This window comes from Polypterus senegalus, chromosome 12, assembly GCF_016835505.1.
Source record: "Polypterus senegalus isolate Bchr_013 chromosome 12, ASM1683550v1, whole genome shotgun sequence".
Lineage (NCBI taxonomy): Eukaryota > Metazoa > Chordata > Cladistia > Polypteriformes > Polypteridae > Polypterus > Polypterus senegalus.
The window spans coordinates 107,785,256-107,805,076 of NC_053165.1; the positions used below are offsets into that span (position 1 = coordinate 107,785,256).

Sequence of the window (19,821 nt, forward strand, 5' to 3'; positions counted from 1 at the left end):
TACCCATTCTTATATATCTGTCAACAAAAACTTCTTGTTCCATACTTTTATGGCTCCCGTGTGTTACGGTAGGCATGGTCTGGCACAATCTTGTTTTACACTCAGAATCTGTGTTTAATTCATATATTTGCAACCTGGCATTTAAATATTTGTAATACAGTTACCTTAAATCCAGTTCTGGGTTGTGGTAGATGGATATCATTAGGTATGTATTTGCAACAATGTAAAGAATACAAGAAAAAAGATTAATAGGTCTGTTAAATTCAGATGTGGACACGTACCTTAAATAAAGAGCAGATCAATATTTAGCATTTCTTCTTCTTGGAGCTAGCATTCTGAGTTTGAATCCCGTATCTAGTCATTGTCAGACCGGCATGTGCACGTTCTCCCTTTGGCTATAGGAGCTTTCCTTCCACATTCCTACACATGTGAGTGTTATATTTCTGATTACAAATTAGTGTAAGTGAACTCTCTGTTAAACTCATGTCTTATCTAGTGCTGGTTCTTACCATGTGCCCTTTACTGACAAGATAGGCTCCTGTCACGCCTTTGACTTCTCTGAATGACACGCTTTACATAAGGAGCAGCATCTCATTCTGATAACTGTAGAAGACGTTTAAGTTCTCAATACAGGTCAGGGAATTATGATTTATATCAATAAAAACTGGGTAGAATCTAATATACATTTAGAAACTGTGTGGGATAAAACGAAGGCAAGGAAAAAATTCCGAAGAAATCAACAGATATGTAAAAGAAGCTAATGTTGCGGTGAAAAAAAGTAAGACTCATTCTCTCCTATCCAGTAGATGGCAGTAATTCCCATATAATTGCCAACAAGATCCAAAGTGGAATATCCAGCTCCGATCAGTTGGCTCCGTTCTGCAGTCTGTGGGTGTTACGTGCCTGACGTCATAGTGATACACTCTATGGTGGAGGTCTGCACCTCGACCGTATTTTTTCTTTTTTCACTCCGGCCGACAAGAGGGGATTTAAAAATGGCGGATTCCATTGCAGCACGTTTAGCGTTGCAGGAGGAGCAGATACACCTTCTGACCCAGGAGATTGGGTGGCTTCAAGCAGCCTCTGAAGAGGCAGCAGAGTTTTTCCGGGCATGCATTAGTAAGCCTGAGCTGGACACCCTCAGGAATGAGAACGAAAAATTGCGTTACAGAATCGTGCACTTGAAACGGAGCCTGCGAGCCGAGTTGGACCGAAGCAACGCTGTGACTGTCACAGCGTGCAGCGACACCCATGACAGTAGTCAGCAAGAACATGGATCCGGCGACGGAGCAAAACCCCAGGTAACCGCAGCCCACCAACTTCGCACATGGCGGATGAGATTTTTTTTTTTTTGGCCTGCCCATTGTACACACCCATTTGTGCGTTTTACCAAAGGCTGCACCATAACGGGTCATAAGATTTTTTGCACAGTATACTTTAATAAAATTTCACAAAAATCGAGCAACTGAAGCCGTTATTTACACCGGGGGCGCGGATTACTTTGCGTAAATAATAATCATTTTAAGTCCCAGCCAATAACAATAGGTTACGTATAAAAACGATATAGCACTCGCTTATTGTCAATACTTTCCGAGGTTGATTGTCTTCCACGGGATTAAATTCATTTTTGTGCAGTATTAGTGCAAAATCCTCGTTTGCAAGTGCCCATGCTCAATCTGGCCTGATTTTAGAGACCCTTTAAGTGTTACGTGATCTTTGCGGCAGAAGCAGTTAAACCCTACTTCAATTCCTGGTTGAGATGCCTTTGCATGATTGATGTCTGCTTTTCACTTTTCAATGAGAGAAAAAGCATTCGGTTTGAGGACTTGTGTTATCATTTTAGTGGTGGAACAATTCGGAAGCAATCAAAAGCCTTTGTGCTCTATGGTCCTAACAGTAGATGGATGGATATATATATCTATATATTAATCTACTTTAAGTCTGAATTTGCCTTCGGTATCTGAAGACCCACAATTTTGAAACCAAATGCTGGAATTCGCCACAGTTGGCATAATGACAGAATGATTAGTACACCAGCCACCCAGCTCCAGAGTATTGGGAGAAAATCATCGCATCACAAACATTATCCATGCCTTTACAAATTTCATACCAAATGGCAAATAACAGAGACATTTGCATTGCATGGTGCACTGGAAACTTTTACCATTTAGATCTACATTGATCTCTTGGATGTCAGTCCTTCTTAGATGAGTTAGCTTCTAGTAAAACTGTCTGAAAAACCTTCAACCACACTATAGAACAAAATACTCATTGTAACACTACTTTCTGTTAGGGAATCTCCAATTAATTCAGATTACTTTGATGTTTTGGTGGTTGATTCGAATTTAAAAAAAAAAATCAAACTCTCATGTTTGTGTGCATATTTTTAGGAACAGGAACTGTTTTTCTTTCATGACCTAAGTCCTGGAAGCTGTTTCTTCCTTCCCAAAGGAGCCTTCATATATAATACATTAGTGGAATTTATAAAGGTAAGATTTTGACAGCTTTGATTTAATTTTTTAATTAAGATATAATTCTTGTATGTTTTTGTGTCAGCATGACCGATTTCATAATTGTTGCAGGTTTTTAAGTAAGCTTCTTTTCTCATTTATTTGAATTATTTTGTATTTTTGACATTTTGAGTAACTTGTTGGGAGCATATCCTAATGATGCCCTGTCCCATTGTCACTTTGCTTATGATGTGAATGGTGAAAGGTGCAAGGAAAGCAAACAAGAGCTTCATGTAACATTAGGTTAAAATTTCTTAGTACCTTTTTTTTTTTTTTTTAAGTATGTATTCTGTTATGGATGCATCCTAACCTTGAACACATAACTGTGGTGGCTTTAGATTTTATGAATTCTTATCCCCTATTGTATTGTTGCTAGATCTTTTGCATTTTAATTATTGAGAGCAATAGCTAGATAGATAATTTATTAATCCCAAGGGGAAATTCACATATAGCAAATTGGTGGAATTCCTTTTAAATGAATTATGTATATATGTGCAACAGGAGGAGCACATGAAGAGTGACTTTCAAGAGGTTATTACTCCAAACATCTACAACAACAAGTTATGGGAAGCGTCTGGTCATAGACAGCATTACAGTGGCCAAATGTTCACATTTGAGGTGGAAAAAGAAATCTTTGCTCTTAAACCCATGAACTGCCCAGGACATTGGTAAGCAAAGATATCTTAAACTGCAAAAATAATAACTTTCTTACAAATTTCGGCTGTTTGTCAATGTGGGCTTATGTATTTATACTGTATGTTAGTGTTAAAGGATATTTGGTTAAAGCAAATAAGATTTGCAGACTTTGTTGAGTCTCAATCCTCCTATTATACTACTCGCCATATCCTTAAAATACTGTATTGTAGAACATCTATGAGGGGGTGGATGACCAGTTGGCCTAGGTTACTAGAACTATTACTTTTGTCTGGTAAAATTTCCAGTAGGTTCCCAAGAGGTTTATTTTATACAGGAATGCTGCTTACTGGGTTTTTGCTTTCTACTTGACTATTGTCAACCAGCCTTATTGCAGTTATAATATAAATCAAATTGTATTGTCATGATTTGCTTATGTCCATCAAATTGAAATTGTTGTGTTTTTACTATATGTTCAGCTTAATTTGAATATTCATGTATGTGGCAATGGATGCATGGTTTGATTATTTTTAGCATTGTATTTCTGTTGTTGTGGACTCGCACCACAAAGCATTTCAGTTCACAGATTTACACTTGGTGGTCAGTTGTGATTTTGCAATATCTGTCTCCTTGCACCTACTGCACAGACTGATTCTCAATACTACACGCAGACTGCTTCCAGGTGATGTCAACAGAACTCCGTCTCTCTCAGCCCCTGCCTTTACAAATGTAATGCTTTGGATTCACACCATGAAGCATCTTGGTTCATAGATTTGCAATGTGCTGAAATGCCAGTGGTTAGCTTGAAAGCAAGCTTCTTACATTGGTGATGTTAGCTTAACTCTGTCTCATTCTCTCTGTTTTTCTCTCTCTCAGCTCCCACCTTTTCTGTGTAGCACTACCACTATAGCATTATAACCGGGAACTTGGGCAAGAACTGTGAGCATGTACTCATTAAAAAGTGCACAAATACATGTGCCATACTCCCTCATTTTATTTCTCTGCTAGACATTTTGGCTGCTAGAACTGCATCTCTGTAGGGTATTGATTGATGTTTACAGATATAAAATATTTATTCAAGTATAAGTAGATATAGTATTAAGATATTATGATATAAGTGTTATAATAATATTGTATATTAAGATATAAGTATATAGATATAAGGGTGGCGCAGTGGTAGCGCTGCTACCTTGCAGTTAGGAGACCCAGGTTCACTTCCCAGGTCCTCCCTGCATGGAGTTTGCATGTTCTCCCCGTGTCTGCGTGGTTTTCCTCTGGGTGCTCCGGTTTCCTCCCACAGTCCAAAGACATGTAGGTTAGGTGCATTGGCGATCCTAAATTGTCCCTAGTGTGTGGGTGTGTGTGTGTGTGTGCGTGCCCTGTGGTGGGCTGGCACCCTCCCCGGGGTTTGTTTCCTGCCTTGCGCCATGTGTTGGCTGGGTTTGGCTCCAGCAGACCCCCTGTGACCCTGTAGTTAGGATATAGTGGGTTGGATAATGGATGGATGGATATATAGATATAAGATTATTAAGATATAAGTATTGAACTTAAAAATAATAAATGGACTTATTTGTTTTGATTTCTTTGTGGGGATTACTTGAGTTGTTACCAATATCTGGTGAAAACTTCATGTCAGCAGCCTCATTACTGAGAAAAACATTGATGCGTTCAATACTTATTTTGTATAAAATCATTCCCATCCTTACTGAAATCATTTTTTAATAACAGTAGGCAACCACATAGCATGATGCTGCCACCACCATGGCTGACTGTACACACTGTACTCATTGTTTAGCTTTGAGTCAAGCATATCTTTTAAAGTTAAGTCCATCAGACCATAAGATATTTTTCTAATTTTTTGGGGAGATGTTTGCATCATCTTGTACATTTTTTTTATAGATTTAAAACAGATGCTATTTTCAGTAACAAGTACATCTGACACCATTTTCCAGAGCTGTGAACCATATACTATACAATTTTAATATACAGTGAGTGGCCAGTTAATACTAGAAACTGCTGCAGCTCTTCTTAAGGTTGAGATTTCCCTCTTGATATCCTTCCTAATTAGCTGTACTACTTGATTTGTAATCCATTTTGGAGGGATGTTTTGACCATTGATCTACCCTAGTGGTGCTGCATTTCCTCCACATCTGTTAGTTGTGTCAATTTTCTATGTTTTGCATATTTTCCAGGTATAGTGAGTTCATCCACAAAGCCTTAGCCAACCTTTTTCTTTTTCTCATTCTGCTGTTGTACGACAGACACAAGACAACAGCCTGAATCTCTTGTCTGTTTGCGCAATCCAAAATCCCTTACTTCATTCCTTAAGTCCACAATGGTTGTCATCTCTGACACAAACAGTGGCACACTTCTATGATTTAAGACCAAATTAAACATATTTGATTTTGCCATGGCTCTTTGCTGTGCATGTCACACAAGCAGTAATGGGAACACATTCTGAAATAATCCACAATTGTTTACAAAGGCAACAACCTAGTACATACCATCAATAAACACCAGTGACCTACTTCCATTGGCAGTCACAAATGTCCATGCCAAAACACTGCCTCCGCCATGTTTCACAGATGATGTGATATACTAGAGATCATGAGCCGTTCCTTCTCTTCTCCATACTCTTTATGCATCATTCTGGTACATATTGATCTTAATTTCATTTATCCGAAGAAAACTTCCAAAATTGGACTTTTTCCCAGAGAATATAAAAAAAAAAAAAAATCTAATTTGTTCTTCCTATCCTTGAGGATTACGAATGGTTTGCACCTTTTGGTAAACCCTCTGTATTTACTTCTGTGAAGTCTTCTCTGGGTGGCACGGTGGCTCAGTGGGTAGTGCTTATGCCTCGCAGTTAGGAGACCTGGGTTTGCCTACCGGTCCTCCCTGCGTGGCGTTTGCATGTTCTCCCCATGTCTGCGTGGGTTTCCTCCCACAGTCCATAGACATGCAGGTTAGGTGCATTGGCAATCTTAAATTGTCTTAAATTGTGTGCTTGGTGTGTGTGTGCACCCTGCCTGGGGTTTGTTTCCTGCCTTGCGCCCTGTGTTGGCTGGGATTGGCTCCAGCAGACCCCCCGTGACCCTGTAGTTAGAATATAGTGGGTTGGATAATAGATGGATGAAAGTCTCCTCTTGATTGTAGTCTTTGATAATGATAGGACTTCCTCCCAGAGAGTGGTGTTGGTTTGGCTAAATATTGTGAATTGTTTTTTTCTTTGCCAAGGAAAGAACTCTGCAATCATCCAACATAATTGTCTTCAATGGTTCTCAAGGCCTTCTGGTGTTGCTAAGCTCACCAGTGCATTCCTTCTCTTTAAGAATGTACCAGATGGTTGATTTTGACTATTCCTCATATTGAATGTTCACAGTGACAAATTCCACACGTGGAATCAACTCCAGGGTCCTCATGTATAAACGGTGCAAAGGCACAGAAATGTTGCGTAAGAACTTTTCCACGTTCAAATCGCGATGTATAAAACCTACACTTGGCGTAAAGCCATGCAGTTTTCCACGGTACCTCATGCCTTGTCGTACGCAAGTTCTCCTCTCGGTTTTGCAGACTGGCGGCACCCAGCGTCAAAGCAATGCTACTGTTCCTATGTGGTTACACCTTATTTTCCTAACGTGGCTTTATAAATACACTGAAACTAACCGCATATTGTTTATTAGTGTAATGCATCTGATTGTAATTAACTTGTAACAATATAATGGTCCAGGGAATAGCCATAGTATTCGAAATACCATAACTGCTTTAGCGTTGTTACTCTCGCTGCACCTTCTTCTTCTTTCAGCTGCTCCCGTTAGGAGTTGCCACAGCGGATCATCTTTTTCCATATTACTCTCACTGCACCACTCGGAGTATTTATATCACTGTATCTGAGTGTGAATCACAGCAGCAGCTGATCGGAAAGAGAATTATCGGTATACAGCTTCAAGCACACGCTACCTCAGCCATGGCAAAACGTTTCAAAGCCTTTCCTGTACGGACCTCGCTGTTCAGAAACAGTTTCATCCCAAGAACTTTAAACGCACTTAATTGCTCCTTGTAGAACTGTTTGTACTTATAAGTACAATCACCCCACTGTAAACTTGCACCACAGTTATAATATTGCACAACCTGCGCCACTTTATAAAATGCGTATTTACATATGATGACGATATCATTTTTAAGATGAAATGCAGCAAAATATGTTTCTTATATTATACAGATAAAACTTTAACTTAATTTAAATAATCTATATTCTTCACTGGGACTGGCATGAAGGATAGAATAATTAAACATGTACTACGAAGATATTTCAATGTTCCTGAAACCTTTTGAAGAATCGGCGCTCTAAGCATACAGATGGCTTAACGTCTATTACAGAGCTGATTTTGTGGCGATCAGTTATTTGGAGAAAGAAAAGCAACGACTGCAGGGGCGGCTACGCCAATATATATTGAATAAAAAACAGAAAGAGAAATAAGCTTTCATATGACACTCAGACAGTGGGCTACAACTCGCCTTTTCACGCGACTTTGATATGTGACTTCTTTTTTATTTCCGGCACTGTGCACTTTGTGAACGTGAGCTTTCGAGTTTCTCCAACACGCTATGTCACTCGATCAACTTCCTTTTGTTGATTATACCAAGGTTTCATTAAACAAATAGTACGTTTTTCCTTTGCCTCCACTTGGCATTCGTTGAAATTCTTATATTTTCCCCTGTGCTTTTCCCATTGTCTTTTCACAGAAGGCTGAGCTTAAGGGCGATTTATATTCATTTGCATATTCAAAGAGGCGTAATTCTGGGAGGAGTTGGGGCGTTACATAAAGCGCGTGCACAAGTGTTACTTTTCACGCTGACCGGGATTTATGTAGCGGAAGAACGTGGAAGTTGGAGTATGCACAGATTTCTGCATCTGGAATTTTCTTTTTTTTTTTTGGAAGTTTTATTAATTTTATTCCAATCCATACAAATCAATCAATTTTTTTACAAAAAGAAAAACTGAGTTAAGGACAAATCGATCCCCACCCCTGAACATCTGGATTTTTCTGCGTGTAAGCACATTTCGGCTTTTGCGCTTATGCCATGTTATAGTGTGAATTCTATGCACGGCGTTATACATGAGGCCCCAGATCTTTTACCTGTTTAATAGTTTAATGAAATAATGGTGGACCTGCTCACACTTGGCTGTGGAACAGCTTTTCTGTCAATTGTCCAGATACATTTGAGCCCCTGAAAATAGGGCAACCATGTATAAAAGTGGTTGTCATTCCTAAATGGCTCGTATGATATTTATGTTAAACCCTTCGAATTAATGCTGAAAGCCTACATTTATTTCACGTAGTTATTTCTTCATTTCAAATCCATTTTGCTGGCATTTAGAGCCATCCATCCATCCATTATCGAACCCGCAATATCCTAACTACAGGATTATGAAAATTGTGTTTCTGTTCAAATACTTATGGACCTAACTGTATTTTTCTTAAAATATTAAATGTATTATTAATTGCACACATTTTTCAGAAATCTTATTCTCCCCATCCCCTCTTCCTCCCATAGTCTGATGTTCAGCCATCGACCAAGATCTTGGAGAGAGCTACCTTTACGCTTTGCAGACTTTGGTGTATTACATAGGAATGAAGTTTCTGGAGACTTGACTGGATTGGAAAGAGTTCGTAGATTCCAACAGGATGATGCACATATCTTTTGCTCAGTAGAACAGGTATAATGTTGGTGTCGTGGAACCATATTTAAATCTTTACAGATACAAAAATAATTTGCTATTAAGTAATTTGTTGGAAATCCTAAATATTTTATCTAAATCATTTTACTATGGATGTGGTTTGATGGCTTATTTGTTTAATTTGTTGATCTTGACTCTCAAGACATTTATTTCCAGATCACACAGGAAATAAACAGCTGCCTGGAGTTCCTGCACACTGTCTATTCCATTTTTGGATTTTCTTTCCAACTCTGTCTTTCAACTCGCCCGGAAAAGTTTCTTGGTGATATTGAGACCTGGAATTTTGCTGAGAAGGTAGTTTTTTTAATTTTATTCAGAAATTCACGAATATTCACTAAAATAGCATTTTACTTTAAATATTAAACACTTATTTGGTTAGCAACAAAGCTTGTATTTTAAAACAAAGCTTTTTAAGTTAGAATTAAGAGTTTTAAATTAATTAGATGGGTAAGTGCAAGAACTTTATTTCTTACAACTACACATTTACTTCATTTAAAAAAAAAAAAATCTATTTTATGTGATAAAGGTTTGCATTTTTCAGACCCACATGAAATTTATTACATTCCATATCAATACATTTGGGCTTTTTCTCTAAGTTAGAAAGCAGGTCTTGTGCCTTTTTTCACACTATTGATTGTTGGCTGATTTTTTTTTTTTATATATAAGTATTTTTCTGTTAACTAATAAATAATACTTCTCATTAATGGAATGCTCACCTTAAAGCTTTAGAGGTCTAAAAGAGGGGTCTAAGACATTTTGTAAGTACAGCTCATGGCTGGAAAGATGATCGATACTATCAGACATTATACCTCCCTCATTTTCTACTTGAATACTGGAGAAGGTTTAAAAGCCTAGGCAGTCAGCTGTGCTGTGGAGCTCATATGAATGGCATAATAGTGACCGAAGTGCTGAAATAAGCTGTTTCTGACATAGATACTAAATATGCATCCAAAAGCAAAACAAAAATTACATTGTGGTAAATTTGTCTAATTTTTATGTCAATCAGAACAAACATTTTTATTTAAACTGTACTCTGTTATTCTTAATAGACTTTAAATTTATCAGAAAAGCATGTTTTTAAATTAAAGACTATTAACTGTTGTAATTAGTGCAACTAATTTGCATGCAGATTATAATTTTTGTATTTTTATACCAATTGTACTATTTCTGATGGTTTGTGGTGGTTAATTTTGTTAGATTTTTTTTCATACATTACTAGTTTTTGTTTACTATACTTTCTATATACTTCTACGCTTATTTATAAATAACATAAGTGTTTCCTTTTTATCAGGCATTGAAAACCTGCATATTTTACTTTGTGAAGTGCAGAAGTTTTCATATTTTTTTTAACCTTTTTTTTTCTCTCAAAGCAATTGGAAGCAAGCCTAAATGAATTTGGAAAACCATGGAAGACAAGTCCTGGTGATGGAACATTCTATGGGCCTAAGGTGACGTTAGAAAAGTAGGGTAAATGTTGCATTTGTTTTAAAAATAAATAAAACACCATGACCCTGTGTTAGGATATAGCGGGTTGGCTAATGACTGACTGACTTAATGGGTTCACTTACATTACTTCAGGGTGGTATTAACATGGAGTCACTGTTTTTTTTTCCCCCTCCATTTTAGAGGTTTTATAGATTTAAGGTAAGTGTAATGTTAATCATTAAATTCAGATAATTTACAACAACAACAACATTTATTTATATAGCACATTTTCATACAAACAGTAGCTCAAAGTGCTTTACATATTAAAGAATAGAAAAATGAAAGACACAATTATAAAACAAAATTTATTCTGTTTTTGTTGATTGGTTAAAAAGTGTATTCCTAGAACAAGCAAAATGTAAATGTGTTTGATCTGTCAGAATGTCAACAATATTTGCTTTTCTTCCTACATTTCAATATTAATATGCCAAATACTTTAGTGAAATTTAGTTTGCCTTTTATTAATAGCTCTTTTAAAATCTAAATAGTTTTTCGTTATTCATTCGTTATTTCATTCAGATATTTCTCTATAATGTTGAAAGTAGTTTAATTTTCAGTTTTTTTGTTTTTTTTTTAACTTTTGAGTGAGACATTTTGTTCCATTTAAAGATTGATATAAAGGTGCAAGATGCAAATGGGAAGTACCATCAATGTGCTACTATTCAACTGGACTTCCAGCTGCCTCTTCAATTCAATCTGACTTATGTCGGGTGAGTAATTTTGGATTGTCATTTTCCATATCAAATATCATTCTAAACTTTATATAAAATTGCACAATTGTAATCTTTGCAATGGTTTCCTTATTATTAATCTGCCACAGGGTAAATAAGGTAAATGAATTAATACAGACTGGTGGATTGCTTCAAGCATGATGTATGAACAATAAACTAGAAGATGATAAATTATTGTTAAACTTATGTTTTGTTTTGGCTTTTAAGGGAGGATTACAGAAAATTGACTAGATTTCGGGTGGCACGGTGGTTCAGTGGGTAGCGCTGCTGCCTCGCAGTTAGGACACTCAGGTTCGCTTTCTGGGTCCTCTCTGCGTGGAGTTTGCATGTTCTCCCCATGTCTGCGTGGGTTTCCTCTGGGTACTCTGGTTTCCTCCCACAGTCCAAAGACATGCAGGAAAGGTGCATTGGCGATTCTAAATTGTCCCTAGTGTGTGTTTGGTGTGAGGGTTTGTGTGTGTGCACGGCCTGCGGTGGTCTGGTGCCCTGCCCGGGGTTTGTTTCCTGCCTTGTGCCCTGTGTTGGCTGGGATTGGCACCAGCAGACACCCCGTGATCCTGTAGTTATGATATAGTGGGTTGGATGATGGATGACTAGATTTCTAAATTGTGTAAAGTACATTGAAACTAGTTATCTTGCAGTTGGCCTGATATCAGATCTTTGCACCAGAAACGGATGATGTCAGAGTTTAACTTTCAAATACCCTGTTTCTTTTTTCCATCCCTATATATCTGGAGTCAGAACTTTTTATTTGCCTTTCTTGTAGGAAGGATGGCAATGATACTGCCAGGCCTGTAATTATTCATAGAGCAATCCTGGGCTCTATTGAAAGGATGATTGCCGTTCTCAAAGAGAATTATGGAGGAAAATGGTAAATTCTGATTTCACAAAGTTTATGGCATGAATACACTGTACAGTGGGTTTAAGATTTTGATGTTTGTGGTAATTAATTTCACACATTACTTCTGTACTGAAGAGCTAGCTAGTCCTTCGCCTTATATGTGTGAGTGCAGATTGTTTTAATAATTAAGCACAAATTCATCCAAAGAATACAGTCATGTAAAAAAATAAGTACAATGCACAAAATGTTTTTTCTTTAATGTGTGTGGAAATATCAAGATTTCATCTTCACTTAAACAGCACCTGCGGATAAAGGTGGTGTAAATGTGGCATGATGTTTTATTTTGTTATCCATTGTATAATTTAAATAAATATAATGTTGGTTTTCATATGTGGAAAAAGTAAGTATGCCTCTGTGTTTATCACTACCTCAAATGCTTAAAATTAGAATCAGGTGTACCAGATCAGGTGCAAATAATGAGAACATCATTATAAAGAACCTTGGAAGAAACAGTCTTATTAAAATCTCTGATGTTTACTTTGGTTTGCTCTTTGTGGTTGAAGTGTGTATCATCACCATGCCTTCACTAAAAAAGCTCCTCTGAGGCTTTCAGAAAGAAGGTTATAGATGCATATGAGTCAGAGAAGGGATTTAAAAAGATCTGCAAATAGTTGGAAATCAACTATTCCACTGCCCGGAAGATTTCCTATCATCTACACGTGGAGAAGATTTCAAACAGCAAACTTGTCCAAGCCAAGACACCGCAGTAAGTTCAGCTTGAGAGCAGAACTCAAGAAGTTGAAAGAAGTCTGTAAAAACACCGTAATTTCATCTAGGGTCCTATAGGTAGTTCTTGACGCTGTTGATGCCAAAGTACATGAGTCTCTAATTACAAAAGGGCTGTAAAAATTGGGTCTACATGGGAGTTGTGCCGGGAGGAAACCATTGCTATCCACAAAGAACATCATTCACAAATTTTAGTGTACCCTGAAAACTTAGGCAAAAGCCAGTACATCTGTAACAGTGTGTTCTGGACAGATGAGACCGATCGAGTTATTTCTCTGCAGTACTACAAGATATGTTTGGTGGAAATCAAAGACAGCATTTGATCAGAAGACCACGATACCAGCTGTAAATCATGGTGTTGGAAATATTGTGCTCTGCGCCTCTAATGCTGCATTAGGGCCAAGGCAGCTGACTTTCTGGGAATCCACTAGGAATTCTTCATTGTACTAGAGGGCATTTGAGGATAATGTGAGAACATCCTATAAGAAGATTGAAGCTCAGCTGAAAGTGGACCTTGCAAAATGGCAATGACCCTAAACGTGCTAATATATCCACGAAAAAATGGCTGAAAAGAAAGAAATGGAGGGTTCTGTAATGTCAAAGTCCTGAATCTGAATCCAATCCAGATGCAGGGGGTGGTTTGGAGTGCGGGGTGGGTTTAGTTGGGTATTTGAAAAATGGGTTGTGTACCCAAGACAAGACATTGCTCAAACATCGGACAGATGAGAGAAGTCTTTATGGAGGAGTGGGGAAAAAACTTTCTCCCAGCTGATGTCAGAGACTGCTAGACAGTTACAGGAAATGCCTACTTGAGATTATTTCTTCCAAAGTGGGCAGACAATACCAGCTTGCTGGAGCCATGGGTGCATTTTTTCCACAAACAGGAAAGGCATAACTTTTTTTTTTCTTGTTGAATAAATTATTGGAAATTAAAATTTATTTTTCCCCAGTTATATCACCTTTATCTAAAGGCACTATTTTTAAATGAAGATCAAATCTTGCTATTTCCACATATGTTTAAAAAAATAAATAATAATCATAGGACATATTCCCTTTATTACATTTTAACCCCCCACTTGTGATAGATAAATTACATAGCATGTAACTTGAAAAGCTACAGGAGGCCACTAATCTTAATTTATCATAACTTCATAAATGATTTACTCTCAAAGGGAAATTTTCTTAACAATTCTGCTTACTTGTAGTATTCTAAATATGAGTTTAATTGCACATGCATTTTTCCTTTTAGTAATTATTTCATATGTTGAGCAAATATATAACATTGTGACAGTGGAAAGTGAATCATGGTATAACTACTTTTTTCAAATATTCATTTAATAAGTCATTATGAGGAATATTAATAGAGTATATAATTTTCTTTATGGTGAGCTGGTCTATATTTCGTATTACTCAAGATGCTTTCGAAGCTGAATTTTAAAATTTATTAACCTCGTATATTAATTGGAGTCTGCACCTAATAATTAAGGTGTCCAATTTTTTTTTTTAGGCCATTGTGGCTGTCACCGCAGCAAGTAATGATAGTTCCAGAATGTGCTACTTGCAAGGACTACGCTTGGCAGGTATATATCATACTTTTTATCCGTTCTGTTCAAAACTTCATTTTGCAAAACTGAGCACCATTTTAAAATGTATTCCTTTTGTGGTTACACTTTTCAAAAACTTTAGTTATTAAGTTAACAGACAGTAACAGATCATTAGTTTTATATTTAGACAGTCATAAATGTCATTGATTGATCATTAATGTATTGGTAACACTTTATAATAACTAAGTCATTAAAATATTATATAATGCTACTTTACATCTTTACAAGTCATTTATTAATTAGTTTTAGATATTTTTGGAATACATAATCTAATGTTGCAACTATTAATCCATTGCAAAGATTTGATAATGGGGTGGGAAAAATAAAGTATTACTTATTTTGCAATTTCAGTTTATGAAAAGTATAGGCAAGTAATGCATACAAGGGTACAATAGATGACCTCTTTTGTATTGTAAAAATATGACAGAATTAGGAGAAATCTGATTAAGAATTGCTTGGCTATGCACAAGTAGACATGTGAGAGAGTAAATACTGTAGATCACACAATACAGATCAGCACAGCTGGTCTGTACTATCCAGATATATACAATGCTATTTGAGCATTCTTACAAATCCATGACTTTCAGCACTCTTTGCCCACTTTTGAAAAGTTTTCACTTGCCTCTCAACTTTTCATTTATTTCCTATCACCCTTTCCTCTGACACTTGGATTACACTTCACAACAGCAGATGTAATGGATTTGCACTGAGTTTCTGCTTTACACCAAGCATGAATTTCAAGTTCTTAGACTCAGGAAGCAGTTAAGTTATCTTGCAAAATACTGTAATGCTTTTCTGCATTGTCTAGATAGATAGATAGATACTTTATTAATTAATAGCGAAGTCTTGGTCAGATTAATGAAGAAGGACTCAAATGTGAAAAAGGTAGTCAAAATATCCTAAAATGCAGACACTGCTGCTACTTAAATTCATTGGATTGAGCTATGCTTCAGTGCAAAGAAAATGCTAAGATCTAATGTTCTTAGTAGTGATACCTTAATGTCTGTTTACATAGTTATCATGTATCATGTATAACACTGCAGTTTCCCACAGTATATATTTGCATGTTTTCATACCAAAAAACACCAAATGCTTATTAGTCTGCAGACATGCATCGCCATACTGTTTTTACTTTTTGTAGTCTTCCCGGATTAAATAATTTTGCAACGCATTGTAAGGTAAAATTTTCTGTCTTTTACAGGTTTGCCAGAAATTTGCAGAAGCTGGTTTTATGGTGGATGTAGACTTGGATAAAAATAAAGAGCCAAATGAAAAAATTACAAATGCACAGCTTGCTCAATACAACTTTATAATGGGTAAGGAAAAGAATAGATGCATGTAAATTTGCAATAAATGAGCATTAGATGAGCAGTTAATAAACGTTATTTAGTTGATGATGCCTTGTGTATTTGTGATCTATACTAATAAAAGGCAAAGCCCTCACTCACTCACTCACTCACTCACTCACTCACTCACTCATCACTAATTCTCCAACTTCCCGTGTGGGTGGAAGGCTGAAATTTGGCAGGTTCATTCCTTACAGCTTCCTTACAAAAGTTGGGCAGGTTTTATATCGAAATTCTACGCGTAATGGTCATAACTGGAAGCAGTTTTTCTCCATTTACTGTAATGGAGATGAGCTTCAACGCCGTGGGGGCGGAGTTTCGTGTGACATCATCACGCCTCCCACGTAATCACGCAGTACATAGAAAACCAGGAAGACCTCAAAAAAGCGCTCAAGAAAACATGCATTATATAATTGAGAAGGCAGCGAAACAATAAGAAGCGAGTTCTGCTACTTCGGAAACAAAGCACGATGTAAACCTACACTTTAAATTAAGTTCATAGACAGGCTGCCGCTGGCGTTTGTAATTTAGTGCCTGCCCATATAAGGCCATCCGTCAGCGGCAATCCAATAGCAAACTGCCACGGGTAAAGGACTGTGCTTATGGAGAGGAAGATGAGATGGTCAGGGTGGTGTTTGACACAAACTCAGCGAAACTACCAGAGAAAGTTTTAAGTGCCAGGACTAAGGTAACATTAAATAAAGCTATGGACATAGCACGAGATGGCACCAGCACAGCTGGGAACCTTCGATGCAAGTACACCGAGTGGCTCACGTGAACTGATGCAGTGCACAGATAAAAGCAACAGTTCCAAAGAGCTGAACAAAACCGAATTACACAATTGAAAAGGCAGCAAAAATATGAAGCGCCTGATAAGCATATTCATAAATGCAGCTACTGTGGAAACAAAGCACACGGTGGAAAAAGTGAATGTCCCGCTAAAGGAAGACAGCGTAAAAAAAAAACCTGTGCATGCAGTTTGTCACATCACAGATAAAAAGGAAGACGAGCTGTTTATTGATGCAGTAAGGAACTAATCGATGAATGAAACCTCTTATCTTTACAACGATTGACAAACACGGAATGTAACTTGAACACATCGCATAAATACGAGCCTGATTGAAAGAAATAATGATAATCAAATCCTTGATGACAGCAACATTCAATAACACTCACAAAACAATTACTGTATATTGACAATCATGTTACGTTATTTTTAAAATGTTCCCTTTTCTTTTTCATAACTTCTACTTCTCCACTGCGATACACGGGTATATATATAAATGTATATCTATAGCCCGATCTACAATACATACTTTAGAATAGACAAGCGGTGGCGCAATTGTAGAGTCTTCGCCTTTACTGCCGACATTCGAGGTTCGATTCCCGAGAGGGGATGTACTGACTATGTAGCGCTACCGATTCATTTTACCTTCCCATCTCCTTGGTTTGGGACGTATGAAAAATATTAGGTTAACGCAGAATCATGTTACGTTATTTTTAAAATTTTCCCTTTCTTAGCACAAGCACAGTTGAGAAGCTTCGATGCATGTACTCCATAACGCGTTAAAAAATAACGCATTTAATCACACTTTCAATTCCAAGCAAACGGGAACTTTTGTCAATGCATGATTTCCTGGTACATCCATTACACTGATGCACACATCACAGCTACAAAAATGTTAGAGTCGGAATAAAGCGCGTTCCTACGACTGATCATTTCGACTACCCGAGCGAAGCCTTGATAAAAGCATGGTTTTGTGCACACTGAAAAGCAAGCAAAATTAGATGCATTACAGAAAGCGGACTTTGTGGCTCTTACTGGGGATCATTGGACTTCCGTGACCGTTAGTAATTCTAAATACATCTAATTACAAAATGTTCAATGATCACACTGTTTTAGCCTAATGTACAAAATAATTTTGGCTAATGTTACTCAGAGTTTAAAGAGTAAGCTGGTCAAATTACCTTTTATGTTTCTGACTTATTTTTTTAAGAAGAAAAACTGCACTTTATGGTGAAATTTTGGTTATTATTATTTAAAGACAATACTATTCTGAAAATGTACTTAAAGTACTTAAACTACCACTTTATTTTTAAGTCTGCCCAATTTTAACCAGGGATGATATTTTTGTTTCTGTTTTGAATTCAAATGCAGTTTAAAAGCTTTTTTCAGAAATTAAAACAGCTTCAGTTTACAATATTCATGTCCATGTCTATTATTTGATTCTGTCGCCCACTAAAACCGTTTTAAATTAAAAAAAAAAAACATTTGCGATTTGGGGCAAATTTACGTGCGATTACATACGATTAATCAAGATTAATTCTTACACAGCCTCTAATTAATTGGATTAATTTTTTAATCGAGTCCCACCTAATATATATATGTAGATATATATATGTAGATTTGTATATATATGTGTATATACAGTATATATGTAGATATGTATATGTTGTATATACAGTATGTATATATGTGTGTGTGTATATATACAGTATATGTATATATATATATATATATATATATATATATATATATATATATATATATATATATATATATATATATATATATATATATATATATATATATATATGCCAGCAACACTCATGACAATTACAAAACAATTACATTGTCAATCATGTTACGTTATTATTAAAATGTTTCCTTTTCTTTTTACTTCTCCGCTGCCAATCGCAGCTATTTTGAGATATATATATATATATATATATATATATATAAATATAGATATGACAACAACACTCATATCAATGACAAAACAATTACATTAACAATCATCTTACGTTATTTTTAAAATGTTTGCTTTTCTTTTTCATAACTTCTTTAACACACTACTTCTCCGCTGCGAAGCGCGGGTATTCTGCTAGTTTATATTAAAGTTCAGATTCTGTGTCCTTTCTTCATGGCACTGTATGCTTTGCTGTAGACCCCAACCCCTGGATTGTTTATCATGTATCATTACTTCATGGCCCTCTAAGTTTTACATGGCAGTCCCCTAAGTAATCCCACTCTGAAAGAATTTCTGTTTTGAATCAGCACATATCCGCGAATAACACATTTTTACACGCAAATCCAAGTAAAATTTTATTAAAGAGAACCCTGGTGTGAAATTTTTCTCTCCTGGCATCATGTTGGGGCTCAGATTTTTAGATTTTGGAAAATTTTGGAATTTCAGATTAAGGGCTACTTTGACCTGTATTATAATAAGATCCTAGCTTGCAATTAGTTTTTTTTTCTCCGATATTTACCTTTATTGCTGTAAAGCATTTCAATAAAATGTAAATTTAAATAAACAAGACTGACTATAATGGTGTTTTTTTTTTTTGAATGGAACATGCTTAACAAAACTAAGGTAATATATAATATACAGGATGTTTTTAAATAATACAAAAATATGGCAAAATGTATTACATATTTACTGTATATATCAGTTTCTATACTGACCTAGCAGAACAACAGTAAATGTACAACAAACATACGTTTTCGATCCTTGCACTATCCTCATATTTGTTTCCATTCTGATCTTCACAGTGGTGGGAGAGAAAGAGAAAGCAGCTGAAAGTGTTACTGTCAGAACAAGAGAAAACAAGTTCCATGGAGAGATGACTGTACATCAGGCTATTAACAAGCTACAAAAACTGAAGACGTCTCGCTCCTCGGAAACAGAGAGAGAATTTTAAGGCATTTGGTTTGCAATTGTAGTGCATAGTACTGAATATTAAGTTATTTACTGTGAACCCAATAAAAATGTGCAAAAGATAGGTGCCAGGAATTTTAAAATGTGTTTATTCCAGTATGAGCAAGTGTGGATGTGTGTGTGTCACCTGTAAAGAAATATTGTCCAGTTAATTGACATTTCCTGCCTTGTGGCCAGTGTTGTAGAAAAGGCTTCACCTCCTTCAAACCCTGAGCTGGATAACACCTATGAATATAAATGGTTGGATGGATGAATTAATTAATTGGTCATTCAAGGCTGCTGAGAACTGGTATTTCTGTTCATGGTCTGTTCCTTTCATACTGTTATGTATTCACTTAATAGATGTAATGAGGAAGAGCTCTCTTACCTTAATGGTTGCAGCAGGTCTCTTTTGTCTAATAGTGAATTGAGGTTTTGTGCTGC

The 19,821-nt window shown here is 36.4% G+C and overlaps 1 protein-coding gene across 1 annotated transcript; it reads left to right on the forward strand.

The window, feature by feature from the left end:
* Positions 1-871: 871 nt before the first annotated feature.
* On the forward strand, positions 872-19,462 carry LOC120541493 (threonine--tRNA ligase 2, cytoplasmic-like). The gene is made up of 11 exons (XM_039773188.1): positions 872-1,301; positions 2,391-2,489; positions 3,012-3,178; positions 8,703-8,865; positions 9,043-9,180; positions 10,257-10,334; positions 10,981-11,081; positions 11,869-11,973; positions 14,237-14,309; positions 15,535-15,649; positions 19,233-19,462. The coding sequence occupies exons 1-11, from the start codon at positions 927-929 to the stop codon at positions 19,379-19,381; spliced, it is 1,563 nt and encodes a 520-aa protein (XP_039629122.1). The 5' UTR covers positions 872-926; the 3' UTR covers positions 19,382-19,462.
* Positions 19,463-19,821: the final 359 nt, after the last annotated feature.